This window comes from Chiloscyllium plagiosum, unplaced genomic scaffold (genome assembly GCF_037043375.1).
Source record: "Chiloscyllium plagiosum isolate Xiang-an unplaced genomic scaffold, Cpla_swu_hap1 HiC_scaffold_2, whole genome shotgun sequence".
NCBI classification, from domain to species: Eukaryota; Metazoa; Chordata; class Chondrichthyes; order Orectolobiformes; family Hemiscylliidae; genus Chiloscyllium; species Chiloscyllium plagiosum.
Genome location: NW_028270140.1, coordinates 20,530,207 through 20,550,951, shown reverse-complemented (window position 1 = coordinate 20,550,951; position 20,745 = coordinate 20,530,207). Strand labels below are relative to the sequence as shown.

Here is a 20,745-nt window from a genome sequence, read left to right as displayed (position 1 = left end):
GTTTCATTTTAACATCAGTATCTGCAAATATCTTGGCAATATATCACCATTGTTTTATCAATAGTGGGCGGCACGGTGGCACAGTGGTTAGCACTGCTGCCTCACAGCGCCAGATACCCGGGTTCAATTCCCGCCTCAGGCAACTGACTGTGTGGAGTTTGCATGTTCTCCCCGTGTCTGCGTGGGTTTCCTCCGGGTGCTCCGGTTTCCTCCCACAGTCCAAAGATGTGCAGGGTCAGGTGAATTGGCCATACTAAATTGCCCATAGTGTTAGGTAAGGGGTAAATGTAGGGGTATGGGTGGGTTTCGCTTCGGCGGGTCGGTGTGGACTTGTCGGGCCGAAGGGCCTGTTTCCACACTGTAATCGAATCTAATCTGTCAAAGTCCTGGAACTCCCTCCCTAAAAGGCTGTGGGTGTGTTTCACCTTAAGGACAGGATTGCAGAAGTTCAAAAAGGTGATTCTGCACTACCTTTTAATTGCAATAAATTTTGGGCTTACCAGCAATATTCAGGTCCCATGAATGAATAGTAAAAGAAAGTGTATAGAGGTAAAATAACAATTTGAGATTAAGTAGACCAACTGTGCTGAAATGGAGCAAAAAAAATATACCAAATGTTATATCTCCTTCCACAGAAACCCAATTGGCTGTCCTTCACGAGCTAAACATTGCAAAAATAATTTGCATCTTTAACGAAAACAACACCCGAATATATGGAATAGACATACAGTATACATTTATTGGGCTAGGAAGGGCTTATCTTGATTCAAACATATCTTGAATATACAAATTCTTCCCAAAAACATGCACATGCAAGATCCATTCTCCAATTATAGATTTTAGCAACAACGCTTCCAACCATTTTTTTTCACAAACTAATTGTATCTCCACAAGAGTTGCACATAATTCCAGCACTACCCACACGAAGAAGCACAATTTGACTATGGTCTGAAATGTAGGAGACACAATTAGTCTCTTTCTTATACTGCACTTAATGCTTGCTAACTATTTCAAATTCTGAATAGCCATTTAATTGCTACCTACAAGCAATTCACGTACCTAACAGGAAACCTACTGATATTATCTCTGGTAACTGAAATCTCAACAGTTAACTATTAGATCATAACATTCATTAAGTTTTATTTATACAAATTAATAGGTGATCCATATCATTACGGGAAAGACAAACAGAAAAACGAAAAAAAATTACCTGCTTGTTTTCGTCCCTGTCTTCTCTTCGTTTTCTTTCGGCTTTGAATTTGCCGGTTCGCAATTAAAGTTGGCTCTGATTTTTTTTCGTTATGGAACCCAGGCAAATTTACTGTGTTCCCAGACTCCACAAGTTTCTCAGGAGTCATATCTCGCTCGGTGAAAAGGGCTTTATCATTTCTGTTTTCATTATCCTTAGCATACAAATCTTGTAATTCCTCTTGCAATTCAACTCGGTCAGACTTGCCGACAGATTTTTTTCTTGATCCCCCCTGTTTTTTCCTTTGTTTTTTTAGTTTGGGAGATGACAAGGGTTCAGTGTGTGATAAGGATACATTTTCTATTTCTTGTTTCTCTCTCTCTGAATTAAAAACAGTTTTATTATTTCTTAATTGACGTGTAGCTCTTTTTCCAGATCCTTTTGGTTGATTTTGATTTTTTGATTGTTTATTTTCATCTTTAAATTGTTTTTCAACATTTTTCTTTTTCAATTGAATGGCTATTTTTCTTTTCAGTTCGGTCTTCTGCAATTTCTGTTTCTTTTTTGTTTTATTTGCAGGCAAGGCAGACTTCTTCTCCTGTTCAGCTGGCTCCTGGTTTATAGCTTTTTTCGGTATTGTAATCCATGATTCAATGCAGAAGCTCTCCTCCTCTTCCAATTCAAACTCAAATTCACGGATACATGCTGTATCTGTGTGATTATCTTTCTTTGGTTGTGGTAATTCAGAAACAGCTGGCCTGTGAAGAATATATTTTTGAAAAATTATCAATTTCTACTCTAGTGTAAGGAATATTGTTTGGCATAATGACATAAACACGTGTATAACATAATCACGTGTATAACATAATCATGTGTATAACAGTGGTCAGTAATATTAACAATATGATAAATGCTCTGTTACCATTTTCAAATGACTGAGGAAGGATATTTTTATATTGGGTATTTTTATATTAGGTATTTAAAAGTGTCTATTGCCAACCTTCTTAATTTGTTACATTCACCCCAGCCAATTGGGACAGTCAGAAAAGTTGTGATGATTGCTTCAGGTCAACCATCTCACCTGCAGTACATCTGCCACAGGTGTTCCTCAGGGTGATGCCCTAGGCTAACCATTCCTTGCTGCTTCATCAATAATCTTTCCTCCATCATAAATGCAGAAGTGAGAATGCACTGAAGATTGTTGTGTTCAATGACTCTTGAAATACTGAAGCACTCTGGATTTCATACACAGTAAGATATGGACAATATTCAGGTTTCAGCTGGTAAGGAGCAAGTAACATGCGTATCACACGTGCCAGGAAATGACTGTCACCAACAAAAGGGAATTTAATCATCTCCTCTCCATATTCAACTGCATGACCATCCCCACTATCAAGATGCTGAGGCTTACTATTAACCAGAAACCTAACTGGATAAGCCACAGAAATTACAAAAAGTTGCATCTATAGGTGAAGGTTGGATTGCTGAAGAATAAGATGCATTTTTTTTTAAAATAAACATTTTCTTCTTTGTTTCCCCCAAATATCAGTGAAGAAATTGGTGATGCTTCTGTTACTTCAGTTTCAGTTGAGATAAAGCTTCATGACATTTTTTAAACACAGAGCATGTTAAAATATTTTTTGTAAGTTTTTTTTTAAAATACTCTTCACAGTGTCTTCTGTGACTTCTTCATTCTAATATCATTTAGCTCTTCAATGTAGAAAAAGTTCCAAAGCTCATCAAATGAAAAATGTCTGTAGACTTAAAAATTGAAACTGTTCTAGCTAGAAAAGTCAACACAAGTTGTAAGCCATTAATTATTATAGGTAATAACATGCAGCCATATTTATAAAACGAATTATTTATTATTAGATCATATGGTAAGTATTTAAAGTATATTAAAAACATTGATATTGTAAAAGCGTTTGGTTAAAGAAGGTACCAGACTCACTTTATCCCAAAGGTATTAAGAAACTGTGATACTTGTCCATTCTTCCGTTTTTCAGTTAATGAGGTGGATAAGACACCACTGTCAGCTGGACAATTCCTTTGTTTATTGGTCTCACATTTGCTGTTCAAAATCGCAGGTGTTTCACTTGCATTCAAGGTTTGTCTGCAAAATAGTTCCAGTCACCTTCTGACAATGCATTCCAGATCGTAACAAGTAACTTGTAACAAAAATCTTACCTTTCCACTAGTTCTTTTCACACCTGCTATAGGAAGAAATCATTAAATTGGAGAGAGTTTAAAAGATTTACCAGGGTGTTGCCATGACTGGAGGGTTCAAGTTATAAAGACAAGCTGGGATTTGTTTTCCACTGGAGGATAGGACATTGAAGAGTGATCTTGCAGAGGTTTATAAAATCATAAGGGATATAGATAAAGTGAATAGCAAAGGTCTTTGTCCTTTTGTTTGGGGGGGAGGGGCGGTCTCAAAACTAGGAGGCATATTTTTCAGGTGAGAGGAGAAAGATTTAAAAGGGACCTGAGGGGCAATGTTTTCACAGAGAGGGTGGCTTGTATGTGGGTGAACTGCCAGAGGAAAAGGTAGTTGCAGGCACAGTTAAAGCATGTAAAAGATATTTGGACAGGTATATGAATAGGAAAGATTTAAAGGTATAGGGATCAAACACAAGTAAGTGGGACAAGTTTAGTTTGGGAAATTAGTCAGCATGGAGGTGGAGCGAAGTGTCTTTTTCCGTGCTATATGACTATGATTCCATATTATGAATCTGTATCTTTATAATTTCCAGCATTTGCATTAAATCTCCCCATAATGATCTTTAGAGTCATAGAGGTGTACAGCACAGAAACAGACCCTTCTGTCCAACTCATCCATGCCAACCAGATATCCTAACCTAATCTAGTACCATTTGCCAGCACTTGGCCCATATCCCTCGAAACCCTTCATATTCAGATATCCATTCAGATGCCATTTAAATGTTGAAATTGTACCAGCCTCCACCACTTCCTCTGGCCACTCATTCCACACACACACCACCCTCTGCGTGAAAAAGTTGCCCCTTAGGTCTCTTTCATATCTTTCCCCTCTCACCCTAAACCTATGCCTTCTAGTTCTGGACTCTCCCACCCCAGGGAAAAGACCCTCATGATTTTATAAACTTCTATAAGGTCGCAATATTCCAAAAGTGGCCTAACCAATGCCCCATACAGCTGCAACATGACATCCCAACACCTGTACTCAATGCTCTTACTAATAAAGGAAAGCATACCAAACACCTTCTTCACTATCCTATCAACTTGTGACTCCACTTTCAAGGAGCTTTGAAACTGCACTCCAAGGTCCCCTTTGTTCAGCAACGCTCCCCAGGACCTTAGCATGAAATGTACAAGTCCTGCCCAGATTTCCTTTTCCAAAATGCAGCCCCTCATATTAATCTAAATTAAACTCCATCTTCCACTCCTCAGCCCACTGATGGGCCCATCTGGTCAAGATCCCATTGTACTCTGAGGAAACCATCTTTGCTGTCCACTACATGTCCAACTTTAGTGTCATCTGCAAACTTACTAACTATACCTCCTATGTTCACATCCAAAACGTTTATATAAATTACAAAAGACACTGAACCCAGCACCAATCTATGTGGCACACCACTGGTCACAGGTCTCCAGTCTGAAAAGCAACATTCAACCACCACCCTGTCTTCTACTTTTGAGCTGGTTCTGTATCCAAATGGCTAGTTCTCCCTGTATTCCATGAGATCTAAACTTGCTAACCAGTCTCCCCTGGGGAACCTTGTCAAACATCTTATTGAAGGCCATATAGATCACAGCCACCGCTCTGCCCTCATCAATCCTTTTTGTTACTTCTTCAAAAAACTCAGTCAAGTTTGTGAGACATGATTTCCCACACACAAATCTATGCTGACTATCCCTAATCAGTCCTTGCCTTTTCAAATATATGTAAATTCTGTCCCTCAGGTTTCCCTGCAACATCTTGCTCATCACCGATCTATAGTTCCTGGCTATCCTTACCAGCTTTATGAATAGTGGCACCACGTTACCCAACCTCTAGTCTTCCGGCACCTCACCTGTGACTATCAATGATACATATCTCAGAAAGGACCCCAGCAATCACTTCCCTAGCATCCCACAAAGTTCTAGGGTACACTTGATCAGGAATTTATCCACCTTTACGTATTTCAAGACATCCAGTACCTCCTCCTCTGTAATATGGACATTTTTCAAGATGTCGCCATCCATTTCGCCACATCCCATGTTCCTTATCTTCCATGTCCTTCGCCACAGTAAACACTGATGCAAAATTCGCATTTAGTATCTCCCCCATCTCCACACACGGGGTGCCTTGCTGATCTTTGAGGGGCCCTATTCTATTCCTAGTTATCCTTCAGTCCTTGATGCATTGATAAAATCCCTTTAGTTTCTCCTTAACTTTATTTGCCAAAGCTATCTCATGTCCCCTTTTTGTCCTCCTGATTTCCTTAAGTATACTCCTAATGCCTTTTTACTCTTCTAAGGATTCACTCGATCTCTATTGTCTATACCTGACATACGCTTCCTTCTTTTTCTTAACAAATAACCCCAATTTCTCTAGTCATCCAGCATTCCTTATATCTACCAGCCTTTCCTTCCACCCTAACAGGAATATACTGTCTCTGGACTCTCATTATCTCATTTTTGAAGGCTTCCCATTTTCCAGCCATCCCTTTACCTGCTAACATCTATCCCCAATCAGCTTTTCCAAGTTCTTGGCTAATTAAAATCAAAATTAGCCTTCCTTCAGTTTAGAACTTCAACTTTTAGATCTGGTCTATCCTTTTCCATCACTATTTTAAAATGAATGGAATTATGGTCGCTGGCCCCAAAGTGCTCCCCCACTGATACCTCAGTCACTTGCCCTGCCTTATTTCCCAACAGTAGATCAAGTTTTGCACCTTCACTGGTAGGTACATCCACATACTGAATCAGAAAATTTTCTTGTATGCACTTAACAAATTTCTCTCCATCTAAACCCTTAACACAATGGCAGTCCCAGTCTATGTTTGGAAAACTAATATCCCCTACCATAACCACCCTGTTATTCTTACCAATAACTGAAATCTCCTTACAGATTTGTTTCTCAATTTCCTGCTGACTATTCGGGGGTCTGTAATGCAATCCCAACAAGGTTATCATCCCTTTCGTATATCTCAATTCCACCCAAGTAACTTCCCTGGATGTATTTCGTTATCTCATTTTTGAAGGCTACATATTTTCCAGCCATCCCTTTACCTGCTAACATCTATCCCCAATCAGCTTTTCAAAATTCTTGCCTGATCCTGTCAAAATTGGCCTTCGTCCAATTTAGAACTTCAACTTTTAGATCCAATCTATTCTTTTCCATCACTATTTTAGAACTAACAGAATTGTGGGTGCTGGCCCCAAAGTGCTCCCGCACTAACACCTCAGTCACCTGCCCTGCCTTATTTCTCAAGAGTAGGTCAAGTTTTACCATTCCACTAGTGGGTACATCCACATACTGACTCAGAAAATTTTCTTGTACACACTTACCAAATTCCTCTCCATCTAAATCCCTAACACAATGGCAGTCCCAGTCGATATTTAGAAGGTTAAAATCCCCTACCATAACCACCCTATATTCTTAAGGATATCTCAAATCTCCCTCCAGATTTGTTTCTTAATTTCCCTCTGACTATTGGGGGGTCTATAACACAATCCCAATGAGATGATCATCCCTTTCTTATTTCTCAGTTCCACCCAAATAACTTCTCTGGATGTATTCCCAGGAATATCTTCCCTATGCACAGCAGTAATGCTATCCCTTATCAAAAACGCCACTCCCCCTCTTCTCTTGGCCCACCCCTTTTCTATCATTCCTATAGCATTTGTATCCTGTAACATTAAGCTGCCAGTCCAGTCCATCCCTGCGCCACATCTCTGTAATTACTATGATATCTCAGTCTCACGTTCCTAACAATGCCCTGAGTTCATCTGCCTTCACTGTTAGGCCTCTTGCATTGAAATAAACACAGTTTAATTTATCAATCCTACCTTGTTTTCTGCTTTGTTTCTGCCTGACCTGACTGTTTGACTCTCTCCCTTTCCCAACTGTATCAATCTCAGATTGATCTCTTTCCTCACTATTCCTCTGGGTCCCACTCCCCCCACCATACTAGTTTAAATCCTCCCCAGTAGCTCTATCAAATCTCCCTGCCAGAATATTAGTCGCCTTCCAATTTGGGTGCAATCCATCTTCCTTGTTCAGGTAACCTCTACACCAGAAGAGATTCCAATGATCCGGTGAACCATTCTCCCCTGCACCAGCTCCTCAACCACGCATTAATCTGTTCTATTCTCCTATTCCTACCTTCACTCGCACGAAGCACCGGGGTAATCCAGATATTACTACCTTCTGTACAATGGAGAACAATCTCAGCTCTGTCCATTAAACTGAAGTCTCTGATGTAACTTCAGTAACTCTCCCCTGCATTCTCCATGGCTTGACTGTGGACACAATATTGCAGTTAAGGTCAATTTAATACAGGTTTCCCCCTGTAGCTCGATTTCCTTTTTAAAACTTTTTTCCTCCATTGAGATGCAAGCATCACTCTCAAGACCAGCATTTATTCCTTAGAAAAGGTAGAACTCATGTCCTAACGCAGCAGCCGAGATGTCTGGAATACTTATCCTGTGGCATTACAACCACTCCCCTGGTTAAGGCCCAAACACATCCTTTTGTCACAATCTTGTTCTCAGGCTCTTGTTACATGACAATTTCCTAACTATATTAAGAGTTACACTTTAATTCAAAGATACTCAACTTCGGCTGATACGGTCTTATGAAGGACCTTGTCAAATGGCTTCTGGAAGTCAATATAAATAAAAAACAGACATTTCCCAGGCCACAACTTTAGTCACTTGTTCTGAAAATTCAATCAAATTCACAAAGTATGAGCTATCCTTTACAAACCCATACTAGTTCTGATCAGCACCAAATCCCTCCAAAATTTTGTCCCTCCCTACCTCTGTAACCTCTTGCAATCCTACATTCCATCAACATCTACATTGTTGATGGCAATGTCTCGTACAATCCTGCTTTTAAATGGTCTACTATTGTCACACAAGCTTTCAGGTACTTCCATTCTGAGATCTAGAAGTCTCGCCAGAACTCCATCCCCCACTCTTTTACAGATGTTTTTTAAACGTACTTCATTTACCAAGCTTTTGTTCATCTTTTCTGATACGAGAGATTTGGAGTAAAAATGGTTTTATTGGTAAGGTGACTTTTAACCACCATTTTCTGTGCTACACATGCAATATAGTACATATTGCAGATCAGAAAGTGCATCAATGCTTCCCATTATTGGGGGCTAACTTTTCCTTCACATTATCTCTCAAAAGTGGTGGCCCTCAAACAAATGGGTTTTAAAAGATTTCTATTATTCCGTTCTATTACTTGTGCTTATGGATAATCAAGAGAATTAAAGTTTAGCAGACTGTATAAAACAATGGAAGCATCGTGCTACAAACACAGTTAAATGATTCCCCAACCAATGGATCAAAGCTGCGCAGTCCTGCCCCATCCAGTTATGAATGGTGATGGATAATTACAATTAAGCACTGGATGCAAAGTATTTGGTAGCAAAAAATTACAATGATATTAACCATTAATTAGCTGGGCAAAAGTCTGGCAAACAAATTTCAATGTATGCAACTATGTGATCATCCATATTAAATCTAAAAAGGTCAGATCGGAGTACTTTTAAATGGTGAGAAGTTGGAAACAGTGGACATCCAAACAGACTTGGGATTCTAACTACATAGATTATTAAAATTTCATGGAGACATGCAGATTATTAAAATGATTAAAAGAATGCTGGAATATATATCAAGAGGACTAAAAGAAAGGGGGTGGAAGCCATTCAAAAGATACACAAAGTCCTGATTAGACCATATCTGGAGTAGGGAACAATTCAAGACACCAAACATTGGGAAGGGTATATTGGCGTTGAAGGTAATCCAGAATTATCCTGGACTCCAAGGATTAAATTACAGAGAATGATTGTACAAATTTGGTTTGTATTTCCCTGTGTACAAGAATAAAGGATGATCTTCTTAAAATTTTCATGCTGTTGATAGAAGCTGGTAAGTCAGACTTAGAAAAACTAACTTCACTGGTTGAAGAGTCCAGGACCATCATCTGTCAATTAAACTAGATCTTTGAAAAGTGAAGAAACATTTCAATATGCAGAGGGAAGAAGAAATTTGGAACTTTCCTATGCAAGTAGCAGTTGATATAACATTAGTTTTTAATTTTAAATCTGAAATTGATTTTTTTTTATTACCTAACAGTAAGAGAAATAAGTGGTTAAAGTGGATCAATCATTATCTCACCAAATGGTAGAGTATGCACAAGAGGCACAACTAGCCTACCCTATGAAAACAAGAATGAGGAAAATTAACATTAAAGCCTCATCAGACCGGAATCTAGTTTGAGGGCCAAGTGAACAAGACTTGGCGCAAAGTAAAATACCATGAAACAGCGTTTTGACTGAGCATAGCTATGCAAGTTAAAGTTTGAAGGCTGGCCAGGCAAATATTGGAAAAGTCAAGAAAGCAGATAACAAACAATAACAAAGACCTCCTGGCACTACTTACAAAGTACTCTGCTACCTCACCACTTTCTTGGCTTATAGATTTTTTGTTGTGGAACATTTGGCCTGTCAAAAACAGAAAGCTAGGTGCTAAACCACAACCACGACCAAATTGTGTACTTAGAAGGTCTAAAGCAAGCCTGAGAAAAGTCAGCAGTGTAAAAGTATTTGTTTCTGAGTTTGTCAGTTGGCCTTATGTTTATACACAGGAGCAATTTTTGGACAGAGAATGCTTTGTATTTTGCCATTTAAGCAATTCTGAATCATGCAGGATTTGAAGATGCTATTAAACACTAATACTGATGTTATGGTATAATAAATTATATATTAATAAATTATACGTAATCTATTTCTTAACAAAAGGTATGATCATGGGCCAAAATTTCTACAGAAAATGAGTCTATGAAGTTCAAGATAAAAATAAGTTCAGTGGAGATAATATGGCACTTCCCCAAATTCTGCCATGGTACTACAATAGAGTCATAGAGATGTACAGCACGGAAACAGACCCTTTGGTCCAACTAGTCCCTGCTGACCAGATATCCTATCCTGATCTAACCCCATTTGCCAGCATCTGGCCCATATCCCTCTAAACCCTTCCTATTCAGATACCCATTCAGATACCTTTTAAATGTTGTAATTGTACTAGCCTCCACCACTTCCTCTGGCAGTTCATTCTATACATGTACCACCGTCTATGTGAAAAAATTGCCCCTTAGGTCTCTTTTATATCTTCCCCTCTCACCCTAAACCTATGCCCTCTAGTTCCCCATCCCAGGGAAAAGACTTTGTCTCTTTATCTGAACCATGCCCCTCATTTTATAAACCTCTATAAAGGTCACCCTCAGCCTCCGATGCTCCAGGGAAAACAGCCCCAGCCTATTCAACTTCTCCCTATAACTCAAATCCTCCAACCCTGGCTATATCCTTGTAAATCCTGAAACCTTTCATGTTTCACAACATCCTTCCAATAGGAAGGAGACCAGAATTGCACGCAGCATTCCAAAAGTGGCCTAACCGATGTCCTGTACAGACGCAACATGACCTCCCAACTCCTATACTAAATACGCTGACCAATAAAGAAAAGCATACCAAACACGTTCCTCACTATCCTATCAATCTGCGACTCTACTTTCAAGGAGCTATGAACCTGCACACCAAGGTCTCTTTGTTCAGCAACATCCCTTAGGACCTCACCATTAAGTGTATAAGTCCTGCTAAGATTTGCTTTCCCAAAACGCAGCATCTCGCATTTATCTGAATTAAACTCCATCTGCCACTTCTCAGCCCATTGACCCATCTAATCAAGATCCCACTGTAATCTGAGGTAACCTTCTTCACTGTCCACTACACCTCTAATTTTGGTGTCATCTGCAAACATACTAACTATATCTCTTATCCACATCATTTATATAAATGACAAAAAGTAGTGGACCCAGCACAAATCCTTGTGGTACTCCACTGGTCACAGGCTTCCAGTCTGAAAAACAATCCTCCACCACCACCCTCTGTCTTCCACCTTCAAGCCAGTTCTGTATCCAAATAGCTAGTTCTCCCTGTATTCCACGAGATCTAACCTTGCTAACGAGTCTCTCATGGGGAACCTTAGTAAACACCTTACTGAAATCCATACAGATCACGTCGACCGCTCTGCCTTCATCAATCGTCTTTGATACTTCTTCAAAAAACTCAATCAAGCTTGTGAGACGTGACTTCCTATGCACAAAGTCATGTTGACTATCCCCAATTAGTCCTTGCCTATAATAGTTCAGTAGGTGAGCTGTTGCATAACACCTCACAGGCATTATTTGCTTCTCTGTTCAAATTTATGAAGACACCTGATCTAACACACAAATAAAGTCTTTCGAAATTATGTAAGATGCAATGAAATCCTACTTCTACGCAATAAAAATTCTTTAAAAGAAATGTATCTATTGGCTTGGCTGGCTGTCTATAGAGCCCACATTTTTTAAAAGTATAAAGGTTTAGTTTCAGTTTATAGAAAACATAACCTTGCTAAAGAAGCTGTCTGTTGTGATCAGCACAAATAAGGAGTATTAGGAAAGAGAACCCAGATCAAGACAATAGTTTTGTTTCGAGGATAGTTGAGTATTAACAACACTGAATTCCACAAACCAAGGTAGCAGATTTTTACAGAAATAACTTGTGACAATTTAATTTTTAAAATATAATACTTTGAAGTTCAGATAACACTGAGAATGCTGGAGAAACTCAGAGGTCTGGCAGCATCTGTGGAGAGAGAAAAACAGAGTTAATGCTGAGCCTAGTATGACTCTTCTTCAGACCAGACTCGAAACATTAATCCTCTCTCTCCCCAGTTTCTCCAGTATTGTGTGTTTGTTTCAGATTTCCAGCAAGTGCAGTATTCAGATGACACAGGTCAAGTGAACTGCCAAATTGGAATCAATAACCATATTTGTCTATGGCCAATTAACTGACAGGGCAATCCTCTGAAGAACATAAAAAGAGAGGATAAGCAGATCAGTCCACTCATTAAGCCCTGCAATTCTATTCCATACTATCATAACTATTTCTTCTACCTCAGCTTCACTTTCCCACCTGTTTCCAACCTCTTGATTCCCTGAATGATCAAAAAAAAATCTATCAATATCACCCTTGAAAATGTTCGACAATGTTGTGAAACTTGACAGAGTTCAGAAAAGATTTACAAGGATGTTGCCAGGGTTGGAGGATTTGGGCTAAAGGGAGAAGCTGAATAGTCTGGGGCTATTTTCCCTGGAGTGTCGGAGGCTGAGGGGTTGACCTTATACAAACATGAGGGGCTTGGATAATGTAAATAAACAAAGTCTTTTCCCTGAGGTGGGGGAATCCAGAACTAGAGGGCATAAGTTTAGGGTGAGAAGGGAAAAATGTATAAAGACCTAAGGGGCGACTTTTTCACACAAAGGGTAGTGATCGTTTGGAATGAGCTGCCAGACAAAGTGGTGGAGGCTGGTACAATTGCAACCTTTAAAAGGCATCTGGATAGGTATATGAACAGGAAGGGTTTAGAGGGATATGGGCCAAGTGCTGATAAATGGGGCTAGATCAGGACAGGATATTTGATCGGCATGGACAGGTTGGACTGAAGTGTCTGTTTCCGTGTTGTACATCTTTATGACTCTCAAGCAGCATCCACAACTCTCTATAGCCGGCCTTTCAGCCCACCATGTTTATGCCAACCAACAAACACCAAACTACACTAATCTCGTATATCTATTCTTGATCCATAGCCTACTATGCCCTCTCATTTTAAGTGCTCATCCAGATGTTTAGAGTGATAGTCATAAAATCAAACAATTCCATATGCCACTCTTCAGCCCGTTGACCCAATTGATCAAGGTCTTTATAATTTTAGATAACCTTGTTCATTGTCGACTATACTAACAATTTTGATGTCATCTGCAAACTTACTAACCATGCCTCCTATATTTTCATTCAAACCATTTATTTCAATGACAAAAGAATGGACCCAGTACTGATCCCTGTAGAACAGGGATGCCTACTATCAAGCCAATTTTGTATCCAATTGGCAAACCCATCCTGAATCCAAGTTTAATGAAACATTGACAGAATACCATATTTCTACAGTCTTCCATATTTCTATTTGAAAAACAATTCCCAGATCTTCTATAAACAACTTACTCCTCACCTGAAACTTCTGCCCTCTGGTCTTAGTCATATCTGCCGTGGCCTAAAAAATTCTCACAATCTACATTGTCTGTGCCTCGCAGTTTTGTAGTCCACAAACCAGATCCCACCGCCTCCCATCCTCTTCTGCTCCAGGGAAAACTAGCCAAAAGCCTGTCCAGTCTCTCCTCAGAGAAACTTTCCATCCCAAGCAAAATCCTGGTGAATCTCTGCAACTTTTCCACTAAACTCTGGTCATGCTGATAGTGTTTTGACCAGAACTGCATGCAGTATTCCATCTGTAGCCTAACCTACGTTTTATAAAGTTGTAAAAAGATTTCACTCCGAATGAAGCCAAACAGAATTCCAAGTTTTATAACTCTTTGAATGAAGCACTCTCCTGTCTCCATCTTAAATGATCAACCACTTGTCCTGAAATTGTGTCTCCATTTTCCAAAAAACTATATTCAGGCATCTAATATGTATATCTCATTCTAAACTTCTGAGCGTGTTGGTCCAATTTACTCCGCCTCTAAGTATAGGACAATCTTCTCATACCAAAAATCAATCCAGTGAGCATCTGCTGTACTATCTCAGAGGTGAAAATATCCTTCCAGAAATACCAAAATCAAAATAGCACACAATACAACAATTGTGGTCTCAAAGCACTGTAGAGTTGTGGTAAGATTCATGATTTAATCTTTTTGAAGAAAGGTCAACATGATAGTTACCTTCCTAATTGCTTGCTGTATCTACATATTCACATTGGTGTTCCTTGTAAAAGTATACCAAAGTTTCTCTGAAATGAACTATAAAAACTTCCATTTCTTTTTCTATTCTTATAATCAATGAATAAGCTCATATTTCCTGATATTATATTTGATCTGCCACCATGTAACCAACCACTCCCTTCGAGACCGAGTTATATAGCACGGAAACAAACCCTTCGGTCCAATTTGTCCACACCAACCAGATATTCAAAACTGATCTAGTCCCATTTGCCAGCATTTGACCCATATCCCTCTAAACCCTTCCTATCATGTACCTATCCCAGATACCTCTTAAATGTTGCAATTGTACCTACCTCTACTACATCTGCTGCCCGTTCATTCCATACATGCATCACCCTTTGCATGAAAAAGTTGCCCCTCAGGCAACTTTTAAATCTTAACTAATCATTTGCAGTCCACTTCACATCTTGAATTCCATCTAATATTGTATTGTCAGCAAATTTAGATACATTAGTCTTGATATAGAGTCATAGAGATGTACAGCATGGAAACAGACCCTTCGGTCCAACCCGTCCATGCCGACCAGATATCCCAACCCAATCTAGTCCCACCTGCCAGCACCCGGCCCATATCCCTCCAAACCCTTCCTATTCATATACCCATCCAAATGCCTCTTAAATGTTGCAATTGTACCAGCCTCCATCACGTCCTTTGGCAGCTCATTCCATACACGTACCACCCTCTGCTTGAAAATGTTGCCCCTTAGGTCTCTTTTATATCTGTCCCCTCTCACCCTAAACCTATGCCCTCTAGTTCTGGACTCCCTGACTCCAGGGAAAAGACTTTGTCTATTTATCCTATCCATGCTTCTCATAATTTTGTAAGCCTCTATAAGGTCACCCCTCAGCCTCCGACGCTCCAGGGAAAACAGCCCCAGCCTGTTCAGCCTCTCCCTGTAGCTCAGATGCTCCAACCCTGGCAACATCCTTGTAAATCTTTTCTGAACCCTTTCAAGTTTCACAACATCTTTCCAATAGGAAGGAGACCAGAATTGCATGCAATATTCCAACAGTGTCCTAACCAATGTCCTGTACAGCCGCAACATGACCTCCCAACTCCTGTACTCAATACTCTAACCAATAAAGGTAAGCATACCAAACTCCTCCTTCACTATCCTATCTACCTGCGACTCCACTTTCAAGGGACTATGAACCTGCATTTCAAGGTCTCTTTGTTCAGCAACACTCCCTAGGACCTTACCATTAAGTGTATAAGTCCTGCTAAGATTTGCTTTCCCAAAATGCAGCACCTCGCATTTATCTGAATTAAACTCCATCTGCCACTTCTCAGCCCATTGGCCCATCTGGTCCAGATCCTGTTGTAATCTGAGGTAGCCCTCTTCGCTGTCCACTACACCTCCAATTTTGGTGTCATCTGCAAACTTACTAACTGTACCTCTTATGCTTGCATCCAAATCATTTATGTAAATGACAAAAAGTAGAGGGCCCAGCACCGATCCTTGTGGCACTCCACTGGTCTTGATATCTTTGTCTCCGTTCTTAATGATAGTTTTAAATACTGAGACAACAGATCTTTTCCTGACAGCAATCCAGATACTAGGAGAAAGTGAGGACTGCAGATGCTGAAGGTCAGAGTCAAAGAGTGCGGTGCTAGAAAAGCACAGCTGGTCAGGCAGCATCTGAGAAGTAGGAGAATCGATGTTTCGAGCATAAGCCCTTCATCAGACATCCTGATAAAGGGCTCTTGCCCGAAACATCGATTCTCCTGCTTCTCGGATGCTGCCAGACTGGTTGTGCTTTTCCAACACCATGCTCTTTGACAGCAATGCAGATACAGCTGACTAATCTGAAAATGCCCTTTGCTTCTTGTACATCTACACTGACATATTACCCAAAACTCCACGGGCCTTTTTAACTTAATATTTTCTGCAGCAACTTATTTATTAGATGCCTTTGTAAATCCAAGTATTCTAAATTAATTAGTTCCTTTTTATCTACTCAATGAGTTAAATGCTTAAAATAACTTTAAATTGTTAAACTCAATTTCACCTTTGAAAAATACAGAAACATGGAAAATGAGAGCAATAGGAAGCCATTCGGACCTTCAAGCCTGCTCCGCCATTCATCATGATCATGGCTGATCATTCAACTCAACAGCCTAATCCTGCTTTCTCCCCATAACCTTTATTCGCCCCAAGTGCTATATCTAGCCATCTCTTGAATACATTCAATGTTTTGGCATCAGCTACTTTTTGTGGTACTGAGTTCCACAGACCTACCACTCTTTAGGTGAAGAAATGTCTCCTCATCTCCGTCCTAAATGGTCCACCCCAAATCCTCAGATTGTCACCCCTGGTTCTGGATGCACCCACCAACGGGAACATCCTCCCTGCATCTACCCTGTCTAGTCCTGTTAGAATTTTATAAATCTCTATGAGATCTCCCTTCACCTGCCTGAACACTCCACCAACTAGTTTTCTTCCATCTCAATACACTCCACCCAATCCCATGCGTTTTAATCTTGCACAATAATCTCTTATGTCGGACTTTGTCAAATGCTTTTTAGAAGTCCAAATATGCCACAACGACTGGCTCCCCCTTGTTAATTCTACTGGTTATATCTTCATAGAATTCCAATAAATTTGTCAAGCATGATTCCCTTTTATAAATCCATGCTGACTCTGTCTGATTCTGCCATTGTTTTCTCAATGCTTGGCTATAAAGTCTTTGATAATGGATTCGAGAATTTTCCCCACCACCGATGTTAGGCTTACTGGTCTATAGTTCCCTGGTTTCTCTCTACCTCCCTTTTTGAATATTGGAGTAACATTAGCTACCCTCCAATCTGCAGAAACTCTTCTAGATTCTACAGATGACCAACAACACATCCGCTATTTCTAGAGCTACTTCCTTAAGTACTCTGGGATGTAGATTATCAGGCCCTGGGAATTTATCTGCCTTCAATCCCCTCAATTTTCCCAGCTCCATTTTTCTACTAATATTGATCTCCCTCAGTTCTTCCCACTCAGTAAGTCTTGCAATCTTCAACATTTCTGGAATCTGCCTTGTGTCCTCTTTTATAATGACAGAACCAAAATATACAGTTCCTCAGCCATTTTTTTGTCCCCTATCATACACCTCTCCTCCCGCCCCCCCCCCCCCACACACACACACACACACATTTGTATCTGTAGGGGATCTATATTTGACGTCACTAATTTCTTTCTCTTCACATACTTATAGAAATTCTTAGTGTCAATCTTTATATGTTCCCTGCAAGCCTTCTCCTGTACTGTATTAATTATACTACTAGTTTCTCAGTACATTGTCAACACTTCCTTAATAACAGATTCCAGTATCTTCCAATGATTGCGGTCAGGCTAATAGACCTACAGTTCCTGTTTTACTTTTCCTTAAATACTACTGTTGCATTGCCTTACTTCCAACGTACTGAGAATAATCGTAGTGAAGCAACTTATCAATGCCACTGACTCACTTGCTGTTAGCAAATCTCCAGGTATGGGAAATGGCAAGAACCAAGAAGACCATAGTGATTGCAATAACTATAAAGGCATCGCCATGATCATTATGGAAAAATTATTTGGAAATCTGTCTTTTCTGAAACTTGAAAGGTTCAGAAACGATTTACAAGCATGTTGGCAGGGTTGGACAATTTGAGCTGTAGGGAGAGGCTGAATAGACAGGGCCTGTTTTCCCTAGAGCAGAGACTGAGGGGTGACCTCATACAAGCTTATAAAATCATGAGGGGCATGGATAGGATAAATAGAGAAACTATTTTCCCTTGGGTTCGGGAGGCCAGAACTAGAGTGCATAGGTTTAAGGTGAGAGGGGAAAGATGTAAAAGAGACCTAAGGGACAACCTTATCACGCAGAGGGTGTGTATGTATGGAATGAGCTGCCAGAGGAAGTAGTGGAGGCTAGTACAATTGCAGCATTTAAAAGACATCTGGATGGATAAATGAATAGGAAGGGTTTAGAGGGATAAGGGCCAAGTGCTAGCAAATGGAACTAGATTAGGTTAGGATATCTGGTCGGCATGTCAAGTTGGACCAAAAGGTCTGTTTCCGTGCTGTATGTGCAGGCAATGCACAAAAATGCTCAGGCAGTGAGTTCACACATTGAGAAAAGCCACTTGTGTGAAAAAGTAGATGGTTGCCAGCATGTGTTAAACAAGTTATCACCAGCAATCAGCTAACTCAAGGAGGAAACTTTAAAGAAACCAAACAGCAATGTTTGTATTGATTTTACTTATACTGTCTTTCCAAATTTTGTATCTTCTTGAAATGATTCTTTGTGAAAGTCTTGAAAGAGTTTAAGATACATACACAGTGTTTTTTTTCTTGTTCTTCCCTTTGAGTAGGCTGGCATTTAGTTTGTTTGCTTCCAATTCAGCTAACCTGCCACATTCTTGATCGTCTGCTACAGTCTCAGTCAATGGCATGGACAGCTTAGACAAAGTGGCATAACCTGGTAATGAAAGCAAAGTAAAAAATGAGAACATGCAGCTCCTGTGAAGTTACTAATGTGCTCAGAGTAAACTTTATTTCTTTAAAAAAATCAGTTTTCATGTTAAGCTTAAGGACAGGCATTAGGAGAGTATTTAACATTTTGGAATTACACACAAGCCACTTCATTTCTTCTATAGGATGCTTAAATCTTCAGCTATTCACTATTGCTGACTGCGTTGCATAAGGAGGTGACTCAAGGCAATTCTTAAGATTTTACAGCACTGCTCATCATGTGATTATAAGCAGCCAAATTAAATCCTCACTGCAGTATACTGTTAAGACCTCAGCTGACAGTAATACTGGACAAGACAGATATCACAATGAGATCTAGTTTCATAGTGTGCTTTATTTTTCTCTTTTCATTTACCATGGAAGTCAATCACTGAACATATTCACGAGGCTGAAAATGTACTTTTAACAGAACAACAAATAGCAACACATTAAATAAACAGTTGAAACAAACTCATTACAAATATCAGGAAGAAATATGTTATGACAGCAATAACTGTATAGACACTCAATAAGCATGGCTGCAATCGGGTTTGCTTTGCATCAAAGTTCTGTGAATTCACTCTAGGCTCTTCACTTCAATTAATTTATCTCCCCAGCACATTAAAAATTCTACTAATTCAGCTCACTACTGCTACTGGACATGGGTTGCTCTCAGAGACAACCACTGATTTTTTGCTTTTTCTCTTAGCAACTGATAAATTCTCCCCTGACTCTTACGAAGAAAGCAAATCTAACAGATAATTTCCCTCTGAGCGAACCCATGTCGGGGCTCCTTTCTGACTCCCTCGGTTGTAAAACTAGTCAGTAGCAATTATGTCCTTGGGAATTCCTTATAAATTTATTTAAATTCACATGATTTCTTGAAAATGCTATATTTCGACTACTGTTCAATTTTTTTCTGGCTATTTCTAAAAACAAAAACATCTGACCTTCACAGAACTGAAAACTAAAATCGATTGTTTCCTCCATTTTAGAACCTAATTGGCAAATTATAGAAATATTATGAGCCGTCCTACAGTAGCATGTTGCATGGGCATGCCAAATCATGTAATCCATATGTTGCTATTCAGGATGAAGGTTGTTGCCACCATCCTTTAAGTGTAGGAAATGATTATGGTCGACTTAGTCTTGTATAGTAGAGGAAAACAATTTCCTGCTCTAACTAGGAGTAGTTAACAAAATGTAATTTATTGCATATTAGCAACTAGCTACAGGTTACATGGATATAATGGATAGTGTTAAAGACTTTTAGGAGGACCAGATGGTAGATTTATTCCTTTAAGATCCTGAGATACCACAAGCTCATCATGCTAGTGGATGCTGCTTATGGCACTCTTCAGCTTTAATACTTTCAGACCTATATAGAATAATCACCTTTTGTGAAATAAAAAGATACAGGAAAAAATTTCCAAGATGGCAGCACCAACAAGGTAGATAGCGTTTGGGCTCTGGAGCCCATCCATTCCAGGTCTGCAGCATCCTTCTTTCTCTTTCCTTTTAGTCTTCTTTCTTTCTCTTCATCATCTTATTGTCAGCAAGAGAGAAGGTGTCATCATGGAGGAGACCTGAGCAGGACTCCTGGTGAAAGTGGAGAGGTAGTGGCTGCATTAGTGGCTCATGGTTGTGGTAGGCCCAGAGTGGGGACTTCTGGCGATGTCGGGGAAGTGGCAGCTGCAGCTTTAGCTGCATAGTGGGCCCAGATTGGGACTCTTACCTAAAGAACACTAAAGGATCGGCAATATATTTCCATGTCAGGATGGTGAGTGGCTTGGAGGGGGAGCTTCCAGGTGGTGGTGTTTCCAGATATCTTCTGCCCTTGTCCTTCAAGATGGTAGAGATCATGGGTTTGAAAGGTGTTGCTTAAGGAGCCTTGGTGAATTTCTGTAGCGTAACTCACAGATGGTACACACCTACTACTGAGCATTGGGGTGAAAACTGAATGTTTGTGGATCCCAATTAAGTGGGCGACTTTGTCCT

At 39.8% G+C, this 20,745-nt stretch overlaps 1 protein-coding gene across 3 annotated transcripts in view; it reads right to left on the bottom strand.

Annotated features, from left to right (window-relative positions):
* Positions 1-20,745, bottom strand: part of LOC122565174 (uncharacterized) — a 108,744-nt gene that overhangs the window by 42,200 nt on the left and 45,799 nt on the right. For all 3 annotated transcript variants that reach the window (XM_087995244.1, XM_087995250.1, XM_087995253.1), the window contains exons 9-11: positions 18,574-18,715; positions 3,141-3,302; positions 1,211-1,947 (exon numbers count right to left, since the gene is read on the bottom strand). In XM_087995244.1, coding sequence (XP_087851370.1) covers positions 1,211-1,947; positions 3,141-3,302; positions 18,574-18,715 — 1,041 coding nt within the window. The remainder of the gene's footprint in view (positions 1-1,210; positions 1,948-3,140; positions 3,303-18,573; positions 18,716-20,745) is intronic.